The 10,289-nt window shown below is 49.5% G+C and overlaps 1 protein-coding gene and 2 long non-coding RNA genes across 3 annotated transcripts; all 3 read right to left on the reverse strand.

Moving 5' to 3' along the window:
- Positions 1-1,717: 1,717 nt before the first annotated feature.
- LOC144338513 (uncharacterized) lies at positions 1,718-2,770 on the reverse strand. The gene is made up of 2 exons (XM_077988400.1): positions 2,354-2,770; positions 1,718-2,065 (listed from the first exon to the last, which is right to left on the reverse strand). Exons 1-2 carry the CDS (start codon positions 2,768-2,770, stop codon positions 1,718-1,720), a joined length of 765 nt encoding a protein of 254 aa, XP_077844526.1.
- A 450-nt stretch (positions 2,771-3,220) lies between these two features.
- LOC144338554 (uncharacterized) lies at positions 3,221-5,299 on the reverse strand. The gene is made up of 3 exons (XR_013412748.1): positions 4,965-5,299; positions 4,139-4,442; positions 3,221-3,612 (listed from the first exon to the last, which is right to left on the reverse strand). It is a non-coding gene; the product is annotated as an uncharacterized LOC144338554 (long non-coding RNA).
- A 509-nt stretch (positions 5,300-5,808) lies between these two features.
- LOC144338555 (uncharacterized) lies at positions 5,809-7,716 on the reverse strand. Its single transcript, XR_013412749.1, has 2 exons — positions 7,225-7,716; positions 5,809-6,047 (listed from the first exon to the last, which is right to left on the reverse strand). It is a non-coding gene; the product is annotated as an uncharacterized LOC144338555 (long non-coding RNA).
- Positions 7,717-10,289: the final 2,573 nt, after the last annotated feature.

Genomic DNA, 10,289 nt, shown 5'->3' on the forward strand with positions numbered 1-10,289 from the left:
ATGCATGGCCCGAAAGTCAGGATGAGCGTGAGCAGGATGAGGGGTCCTAAGATGGTGGAGATTAGGGTGCTAAGCCAAGGGGATTGGTTGTACCAATTTTCAAACCAATTTTGCTGAGATTCTCTCTCTTTTTTTCTCTTGTCTAATCTTTCTCTCAGTTTTGCCATAGAATCTTTAACTACTCCTGAATGATCTGCATAAAAACAACATTGCTCTTTCAGGGCTGCACAGAGCCCGCCCTCTTTCAGAAAGACAATTTCTAGTCCTCGTCGGTTTTGTAATACAACTTCAGACAGAGAAGTCAAGGACTCTTCAAGTTTTGTGATGGATTGTTCTATGGCTCTAAGGTCTTCATCTATGGCTACTCTAAGTTGTTGCAGATGATGGTTACCATGCACTAGGGCTGCTGTCCCGGTCCCAACTCCAGCCGCTACCCCAATTCCTAACATTACGGCGAGGGTGAGGGAGATAGGTTCTCTCTTTGGTCTAGTATGAGTTTTTTGCTCATACCGGAGATCAAAGGAGTCTCCAGAGTGATAGTATACTCGGGGAACAACTTGTACCAACACGCAATAGTGGGTGCCACTGCTAAAAACGGCTGTGGATATACAGGGGGTGAGCCCAGTGTTGCAAGCCCACCAGTCCGTCTCGGAGGGGACCAAATAGTGATTGGAGCTGGGTACTGTCAAGGTTACATTACAAAGATGCTGATGACTAGGGGGCACCTGGCCTATGCAGGTTCCTGACCCAGAAACTTCAGCCAGGGTTAGTTTTCTTTGTTGTTCCCATGCGCATCCAGTAGGATTGGCGGAGTTAGTGAAATTATTAGTGGAGGCAATGCCTTCATAGTAAGGGGGGCCTGTTGCCAGACATAGCCAGCAAGAGGATGTAAATTCTGGCTTTGTCTGGTTTAAAGCGAAGTAGGAGCCCTTTATGAGATTTAGGAGCCTGTCACCTATTCCCAGGTCAAGGGGCCCGCGGGTGACGTTTTGGGCTGAAGGGGTGTATTTAGAGGAGGTGGAGATTAGAGGCGGGGAAGTGCTTTTAGGAGCTCTTGGTTGGGGCTCTCTTGGTGCAGGAACCAGGGGCTTCCTTGTTTCTGATAAAACTTGGTTTGGTCCTACTGCGACAGGGGCTGTGATAGGGTTGACTATTAATTTGATTTGGATAGGGATTCCATACAGTGGCTTTTGGTATAAATATAGGCCCCATATTAACCCGGATATCCAACGGTTATCAGATTTTGCTGCATCTTCAAACTTGATGCGGACCAGATTGCAAGTTTTTGAATATCGGGTTCTGGTGCAGCGCTGGACAAAGGACATGGTTATGTACCAGGGTTTCGTGGCCCATTTCCATTCCCCATCATTAGTAGTTATACAGGACCAACTAGCGCAAAACAGGGCATCTATTTCTCCACAAGTTTTTTTCATTTCTCCTGTCCTGAATCCGGGACAGGCATAGAACCCGTTCCGGCTTACGGACACCCTTCTAGCCTGTTTTCTCCATTCTCCCCCTTCCATGTCATCTATTTTTGCTATTTTGTCTAGGTTGAAATAGAGGTCAGGGAACCAAGTCCCCATAGGAGCAATTTTTGAGGTTTTATCTAAGACCTCATGAGTACTAAAATCAATCACCTGCCAGGTCAGGTTATATGGCCGGTGGGGGTTATTACTGCCAGCGACGCAGGGAAGGAGGGCTAGTAACAAGCAAGGGGCTAGATACGAGAGAGTCTTATCTTGAGCGGGTCCTCGGAGCGTCGGAGTCTCCATGTCTCAGGTGGTGTTGGTCCGGGCGTCCCTGGAGCAGCCTTGGCGTGGGATGCGTGGATCCAAGTGGAGATTCCGTCAACCTTTATGGCTGTGGGTGTGGTCAGGAGAACAATGTAGGGTCCTTTCCACCGAGGCTCTAGTCCTTGAGTGCGATGCCGTCTAACGTAGACAGAGTCTCCCACCTGGAAGGGGTGACTGGTCTGTGGATGTCCTGGTTGGTACAGTTCTGCCAAGGGGGCCCAGATTTGGGCCTGTACTGCTTGGAGTCCTTTTAGCCGGGCCTGTAGGTCAGTCTTAGGATCGGAGGGGGAGAAGGAATTAAGCAAGGTTGACAAAGGGGGAGGTCCTCCGTAGAGGATTTCATATGGAGTGAGCCCAAAACGGTTAGGTGTATTCCGGGCCCTTAACAGAGCTAAGGATAGGAGGCGTCTCCAATCTTTTAAACCAGTCTCTAAGGTCAATTTAGTAAGGGTCTCTTTTATTGTTCTATTCATTCTTTCTACCTGTCCTGAGCTCTGGGGTCTATAGGCACAATGTAATTTCCAATTAATCCCCAATATCCTGGCGAGCCCCTGACTTACCTGAGAAACGAAGGCCGGCCCGTTATCTGACCCAATTACCTTGGGAAGTCCGAATCTAGGAAAGATTTCTTCCAAAATTTTCTTGGCTACTATGTGTGCCGTTTCTTGCCAGGTGGGGTAGGCTTCTACCCATCCTGAAAAGGTATCTACAAACACCAGTAAGTACTTATATCCAGCATAGTGAGGTTTTACTTCAGTGAAGTCTATTTCCCAATAGACTCCTGGGCGGTTACCACGAGTTCGTTTCCCTTCTGGCACTCGGGTAGCCCCAGCGTTTACCTGCTGACAGACCTTACAGGCAGATGTCACTTGTTCTACGAGGGTACTTGCCTTTGGGATTAGAAAGTCAGTTTTTTCAATCAGTAATTTTAGCTTTCGATTACTCAAGTGTGTCCAGGCATGCATCTGCTGGATCATTGCCAGGGCCTCCTTTTGGGGAAGGACTATTTTCCCTCCTTTTTCCCAGTTTTTAGTGTCTTTGTTTTCTATAGCCCCTATGGCCTTTGCTTCTTCCTGGTCTTCTGGGGTATAAGTATGTTCAATAGTTATGTGGCTGGTTTCGTCAGGTTCTGTGGCTAGGGTCAGTACTTCCACCATGGCGGCTTGCCTGGCTACTTGGTCAGCCTGTCTGTTTCCTACTGCGACTGGATCCTGTCCTTTCTGATGCCTGGGGCAGTGAATTATAGCCACTTCTTGAGGAAGAAAAAGGGCTTTCAATAAGGCAATTATTTCAGCTTTGTTCTTGATTTCCTTTCTTTCTGAGGTTAGGAGACCTCTTCTTTCATAGATACTTCCATGAGTATGAGCCGTTGCAAAGGCATACCGGCTATCAGTATAAATGTTAGCTTTTTTCCCCTTCGACAGCTCTAGGGCCTTGGTTAGTGCTATTAACTCAGCCTTCTGTGCAGACGTGCCAGGAGGTAGTGATTGTGCCCAAATGGTGTTGTGGCCATCTACTACCGCCGCTCCCGCCCTCCGGGTACCTGAGTCAAGGTAACTGCTGCCATCTGTGTACCAGGTGTGATCCGCGTCTGGGAGTTCTTGGTCTTTAAGGTCTTCCCGTGTTCCATGGGTCTCAGCCAGTACTTGCCGACAATCGTGTGGGCTTGGTTGGTCTTCTGGTACCGGCAGCAGCGTAGCAGGGTTTAGGGTGACCGGAGGGCCAAACTGGACGCGGTCCGTGTCCAGTAGGAGGGCCTGGTAGTGGGTTAGGCGTGCGTTGGTTATCCACCGGTCCGGGGGCTGCCGCACTATGGCCTCTAGAGCATGTGGGGTAATAATAGTCAGTCGCTGCCAAAGGGTTAACTTAGCAGAGTCCTTGACCAGCATAGCGGTGGCTGCCATGATACGGAGACACGGGGGCCAGCCGGCCGCCACAGGGTCTAGCTTCTTAGACAGGTATGCTACCGGTCTTTTCCAAGGCCCTAATTTTTGGGTCAAGACCCCTTTGGCAATTCCTTGCCTTTCGTCCAGCAAGAGGGTAAAGGGCTTTGAGGTGTCCGGTAACCCAAGAGCCGGGGCAGACAAGAGTGCTTGTTTTAGTGCCTCAAAAGCCAATTGATGCTCTGTCCGCCAGGTGAAAGGGGTGCTCTCCTTGGTGAGTGCATAAAGGGGGGCGGCCAGTTCAGCAAAACCGGGTATCCACAAGCGACAGAACCCAGCAGTTCCCAAGAATTCACGTACCTCCCTGGGATTTCGTGGTGGTGGAAGGCGAGCCACTGTCTCTATGCGCCCAGGGGTGAGCCACCTTTTCCCTTCACTCAGGATATACCCCAGATATGTTACCTTGGTCTGACAGAGCTGTGCCTTCTTGGCGGATGCCCGGTATCCTTTTTCACCCAGTGCCTGGAGTAGATGCCTGGTACCTTGTATACAGATTTCCTTTGTAGGAGCAGCCAAGAGGAGGTCATCCACATACTGGAGTAGAGTCACTTCTGGATTTTGGGTCCGGAAGTCGGTCAGGTCTCGATGAAGAGCCTCATCGAAGAGAGTGGGAGAGTTCTTGAATCCTTGGGGAAGCCGGGTCCAGGTCAATTGGCCCGAAATTCCTTTCTCAGGATCCTTCCACTCAAAGGCAAAGAGTTCTTGGCTTTGGGGGGGCCAGAGGTAAACAGAAGAAAGCATCTTTTAAATCAAATACTGTATACCAGTCATAGCCTGGTTTTAAGGTGCTGAGTAAGTTGTAAGGATTGGGGACCGTGGGATGGATGTCCATGGTTCTTTTGTTGATTTCTCTCAAGTCTTGGACAGGCCTGTAATCCTGAGTACCAGGCTTTTTTACTGGCAGAAGAGGAGTGTTCCAGGGCGAGCGACAAGGTCGCAACACTCCGAGTTCTAGAAATTTGTTAATGTGCTGCCGAATTCCTATATGAGCCTCTCGGCTCATGGGATATTGCTTGATAGACATGGGCACCGCCGTGGGCTTTAGATCAATTATGATTGGGGCTTGATACTTAGCTAGCCCGAGTTCTCCCGTTTCCGCCCAAGCTTGGGGAAAATCTTGCAACCAAATATCAGGGAGGCTAGTGATAACCGGAGCGTCGAAAAGCCGATGCTCATCTTGCAGAGACACAGTTAAGATTTGGATAGGCTGACCGTCCCGATTTAATACCTGGGCCCCTGTCTCGGAGAAATGGATTTGGGCTCCGAGCTTGGTCAGAAGATCTCGCCCTAGGAGGGGGTAGGGGCATTCAGGTACCACCAAGAAGGAATGTGTCACCATTCCTTGTCCAAGGTTAACTGTCCAGTGGTTAGTCCACTTGTGCAATTTTCCCCCTGTTGCCCCCTGGACCCAGGATGTGCGGGAAGACAGGGGCCCGTCTGCCTTTGTCAAAACTGAATGTTGGGCGCCTGTGTCCACCAAGAAGGTGGTGGGTTGCCCCCCTACAGAGAGAGTTAGCCGGGGCTCGGGGGGGGCTCCAGAGCCTTGACACCCCTATTCGCTATCTTCACCTAGGGTGATGACAGCGGCAGGTTTCTTTTGGTCTTTAGGACGCTTGGGGCAATCTTTAATCCAATGTCCCCGTTCTTTGCAGTAGGCACACTGGTCTTTTTCCACTTTTGGCCGCCTCCGCTTCTCTCCCTCTCTCCCTGGTCCTTTCTCTCTCACAACTGCTGCCAGGATTTTTGTTAAATGCTTATCCCTCACTCGGTCCCTACGATCTTCTCGCTCCATCTGTTCCTTCGCTAACCTGGCTTCTCTTTCCTCAGGGGTTTCTCTCTTATTATACACTTTTTCTGCCTCCCTAACCAATTCCTGTAATCCATAGGTTTGGATTCCATCTAGCCTTTGGAGTTTTCCTTTTATATCTAATGCAGCTTGGTCTATGAATGCCATAGCTACGGTAGCCTTATGTTCTAGGGCCTCTGGATCGAATGGGGTATACATTCGGAATCCTTCCAGAAGCCTTTCCATGAAGGCTGCCGGGCTTTCATCCCTTTCCTGAGTTATGGTCCTTACCTTGGCCAAATTTGTGGGGCGCTTTCCTGCCCCTTTGAGACCCGCCAACAGAGCCTGGCGATAGATTCGGAGACTCTCCCTACCTGGTGCCGTTTCATAGTCCCAGTCTGGGCGGGTGAGGGGAAATCCCTCGTCTATTTCATTGGGAAGTTGGGTTGGGAGGCCTCCTGGTCCTGGCACATTTTTCCGGGCCTCCAGGAGGACTCGCTGCCTTTCTTCAGTGGTTAGGAGGACCTGCAAAAGTTGCTGGCAATCATCCCAAGTGGGCTGGTGAGTGAGGAGAATGGATTCTATTAACGAGGTTAGGGCCTGGGGGTCTTGGGAAAAGGAAGGGTTATGGGTTTTCCAGTTGTAGAGGTCAGAGGCAGAGAAGGGCCAGTACTGGACCGTGCGATTGACAGTACGGAGGGGAAAAAGGGAGGATTGCCAAGTAGAAGGGCCCTCTGGGTCCTCAGTCCGCTGCAAGCGGAGACGAGGAGGTGTCGGCGGCGGCGTCCGAGGGGTGAGCTTGGGCGGGGCTGGAGAAGGAGACGGGGTGGAGGAAGGGGCCGAGGGAGAAGTTGGAGAAAGGGTAGGGGCCGAGGCGGTAGAGGAAAGAGCTGGGGACAAGACAGGGGGCAAGGGTGAAGCATAAGGTGGAGGTCCCAGAAGGGGGTTCTGAGGTGGAGGAGGCAGGGGATCAAGAAGGAGGAGATCCCTCTGGGGTTCATCTGGGAGGACTGGCTTAGGCGGGTCCGGATTCCGATTCTTTGGGGCTTCTAAGGCAAGGAGGGTAGATTGGGATGGGGAAGGGGGATGGAGGAAGGGTTTCACCCAAGAGGGAGGATTTCAGACCAGATCCTCCCAAATAATTATGTAGGCCACCTGGTCCGGGTGTCCGAGTGGCCCAGGATCCATCACTTTTGCTTTAACCTGCAAGATAATTGAGAGGTTAAATGTTCCGTCCCGGGGCCATTCCCCATGGAGGGTTGGCCATTCGGACGAGCAGAATGTTTTCCATCGTCCCTTACGGACTTCTACAGAGAGGTGGTGGGCTCGAGCCCGGACGTCAGGGAAGTGAGTCAGGGTTAGAGACAAAGGAGTCGTCAACGTCTGTCCCATTTCGTCCACGTATAACAAGGACAAAACAAGAGAAACAAAAACAAAGACCAGACAAGTAAGGAGAAGCCGCACGGCCAGAGAGTGGCACCACAAGATCACAAAATATTCAGACGGCAGGGGCGGCCTGCCTACAGATTTGAAGAGGCTGACTGAGTCGTCAGCTTTCTCCCAGACTACCGCCAGGGCATCCCCCAGGGCGCAAGTGGGAAGGTGCGGGACACGTCTGTCCCCCTTCCCCACTTAATTCAGAAGGAGTACTCCCCAGAGTTCAGAGTTAGCTGGCAAGACAGACAGAACAAAACGAAAGTACCTGGTGGGTCCGTTCAGTCAGCAGTCCGTGGCCCGGGCCAGATAGGTCTCCGCCGGATGGGTCGGGGGTCCTCGGACGACCCCACTTCCCGGCCAACGCACCAAATGTTGGAACCGAACTGTCGATTCCCTCCTGGGCAGGGGTCGCCGCGAAGGATCACCGACACGAGATTCACAGCAGAGAGTTATTTATTACTAGCGCGCTAGGGTCCCAAGCTCTAAGTTGGCCCTGGGACCCCGAGTGCTTGTTACAGGTTGTTTATATAGGCAAACACAAGTTCAAACACAGCTTAAGGCGCGAAATTCAAACAAAGCTTTAGGCGCGTGGTAATTGGGTCTAGCTATGGCCTGAGCAAGGTGTCTTGCTCTAATTGGTTAGAGCAGGACCTTATGAGGTTTTTTTCTTGGAGTTGCTGATTCCGGGAACTTCGAGGCAGGGTGGGACCCCCGGAATTGGCAGGGTGGGACCCCATGAGGTTGTTTCCCGGAATCGGCAGGGTGGGACCCTATCAGGGTGGGACCCTATCGAGGCAGGGTGGTACCCTATCTAGAGCCACCTGGTGTTAATTTTTTCTATATGAGGCCTAGTTTCTAAATTTTATGAGGCCTAGTTTCATCTTCAGGCCAAAATATCTCCAGAACAGGAATTCTTGATGATCTTTTGGGAAGCTGAAATAATACAGGGTTCACAGGTCTCTTCCTCTTATAGATCCTCACATTTTACCCAGCTTCTACAGCAAAGCAAGTACCAGAGAAAACAAATGTCTATATAATCCAGCCAAGCTTTTGAATTACGAATTTTTATTTGGTTTATGTATGTATGGTTTTTTTTTTTTTTGAGACGGAGTCTTGCTCTGTCTCCCAGGCTGAAGTGCAGTGGCCAGATCTCGGCTCACTGCAAGCTCCGCCTCCCGGGTTCACGCCATTCTCCTGCCTCAGCCTCCCGAGTAGCTGGGACTACAGGCGCCCACCACCTTGCCCGGCTAGTTTTTCGTATTTTTAGTAGAGACGGGGTTTCACCATGTTAGCCAGGATGGTCTCGATCTCCTGACCTCGTGATCCGCCTGTCTCGGCCTCCCAAAGTGCTGGGATTACAGGCTTGAGCCACCGCGCCCGGCCATGTATGTATTTTTTAGATACCTTGAGGAAGCAAGTAGTTCAGGCAGGGGTCACTTTGGAGCAGGGAACCCATATATACTTCTCTCCACTTAGCACATTTAACTGCCATCAAAATTCTGTATGTCTTTACAACTCTGAATCATATAACATCTGATGGAATTGTGTTCTCACGAAATTTTTCCTATCCAAAGAAGGGCCAGGAAGGAAAAAGATTACTGTACTCCTGATTGCCAGGTCTTCAGCATTCAGTGGTATTACAGGATGTTGCGGGAACTGTACCCTATTATAATGGGGGCTGTTGGGAGCAAGCCCCCCAAAATCCAGCTGTAAACTGGCCCCAAAAACTGGCCATAAACAAAATCTCTGCAGCACTGTAACATGTTCATAATGGCCCTAACGCCCACGCTGGAAGGTTGTGGGTTTACGGGAATGAGGGCAAGGAACAACGGCCCGCCCGCCCAGGGCGGAAAACCGCTTAAAGGCATTCTTAAGCCACAAACAAAAGCCTGAGCGATCTATGTCTTTAAAGGCGTGTTCCTGTAGCAGTTAACTAGCCCAACCTATTCATTTAATGTGGCCCATCCCTTCGTTTCCCATAAGGGATACTTTTAGTTAATATCTATAGAAACCGTGCTAATGACTGGTTTGCTGTTAATAAATACGTGGGTAAATCTCTGTTTGGGGCTCTCAGCTCTGAAGGCTGTGAGACCCCTGATTTCTCACTTCACACATCTATATTTCTGTGTGTGTCTTTAATTCCTCTAGCGCCGCTGGGTTAGGGTCTCCCCAACTGAGCTGGTCTCAGCAGGGGGCAATTGGCCCCTAAAGGGATATCATGCTGGGGATGCCTAAGGATCTGGGTTCATCAGGGTTTCTGGTTTCCAAACATAATTCAATCACTATTTGAACCTCTACACGTCACACTATATTTGGAGAAGAGGAAAGTACCTTGTCTATTTAAGCTGAACAGGCCTGATAAGAGGTCACTTCCAACACAGAATGTTGCTGAAGAAGAGTCTTTAAGAGTAGGGAGGACATGGGTGGGAAAGAAAAAAATGAAAGATGATATCCTAAAGTTAATTTATCTTCTTTCTGGGAAACTCAGGCTAATAGAGACCCATTAAAAACAAACAAAAAACTTAAAGGCAAAGGCTTATGTGCCACTAATGTTTAAGGAAAGTATCATCCCACAGAAAGAAAGGTGAGGAGGGAAAGCTGAGGAAGGTATATTACTAAATTTGAGCAACTGGTTCTATGAGATTGCCCTATTTGGTATCAAGAGCAACTGTCTTCCCAGAGGCTGTATAAAGAGCTACTTCTCAGAGCAGTGTGCTTGTGGAAGAAAGAGGAAGAATTTGTCTACCAGCTGCTTTTCATTGTTTAAAATTTCAGCCCATACCAAATCATCTCTCCTGTGCTATTGTGATCCTCCTAGGCCTCAGCATCAAGCATGCCCCAGGAGCGAGAGATAGGCACTCTGTGGCTTAGGTATAGAGCTGCTATCAGGTTGCACCTGCATGAAGTTGGAATCTTTGTAGATTTCATGACTGGCCATTTGCTCCAGCAACATCTGCTGCTGCAAAGGGAACATAATGATAAAAGGATCAGTCCATCCAGAAGCCATAACAATTTTAAATTGTATGTATCAAACAGAGCCTAAAAATACATAAAGCAATAACTGATAGAGATGAAGTGAAAAGCAGACAAATTCCCAACTATAGCTAGGGACTATAACACTCCCCTCTCAGTGACTGATAAAACTACTAGACAGAAATTGGCAAAGATATAGAAGAGGCGAGCAACTCAACCAATAGGATCTAACTGACATATATAAAACACACCACTGCACCACTCACCAGTAGAATATTTTTCCTGCAAATGCTCAAGGGGCATTCACCAAGATAGACCATATGTTTGGCCATAAAACAAATTTAAAAGAATGAAAGT

The sequence above is a fragment of the Macaca mulatta genome, chromosome X (genome assembly GCF_049350105.2).
Source record: "Macaca mulatta isolate MMU2019108-1 chromosome X, T2T-MMU8v2.0, whole genome shotgun sequence".
Taxonomy (NCBI): domain Eukaryota; kingdom Metazoa; phylum Chordata; class Mammalia; order Primates; family Cercopithecidae; genus Macaca; species Macaca mulatta.

Coding starts and splice junctions, on each gene's coding strand:
- LOC144338513 (XM_077988400.1), bottom strand. CDS start 2,770: ATGATCCAGCAGATGCATGCCTGGACACACTTGAGTAATCGAAAGCTA. Junction 2,066..2,353: donor GGCCGGCCTTCGTTTCTCAG/GTAAGTCAGGGG, acceptor TCCGATCCTAAG/ACTGACCTACAGGCCCGGCT.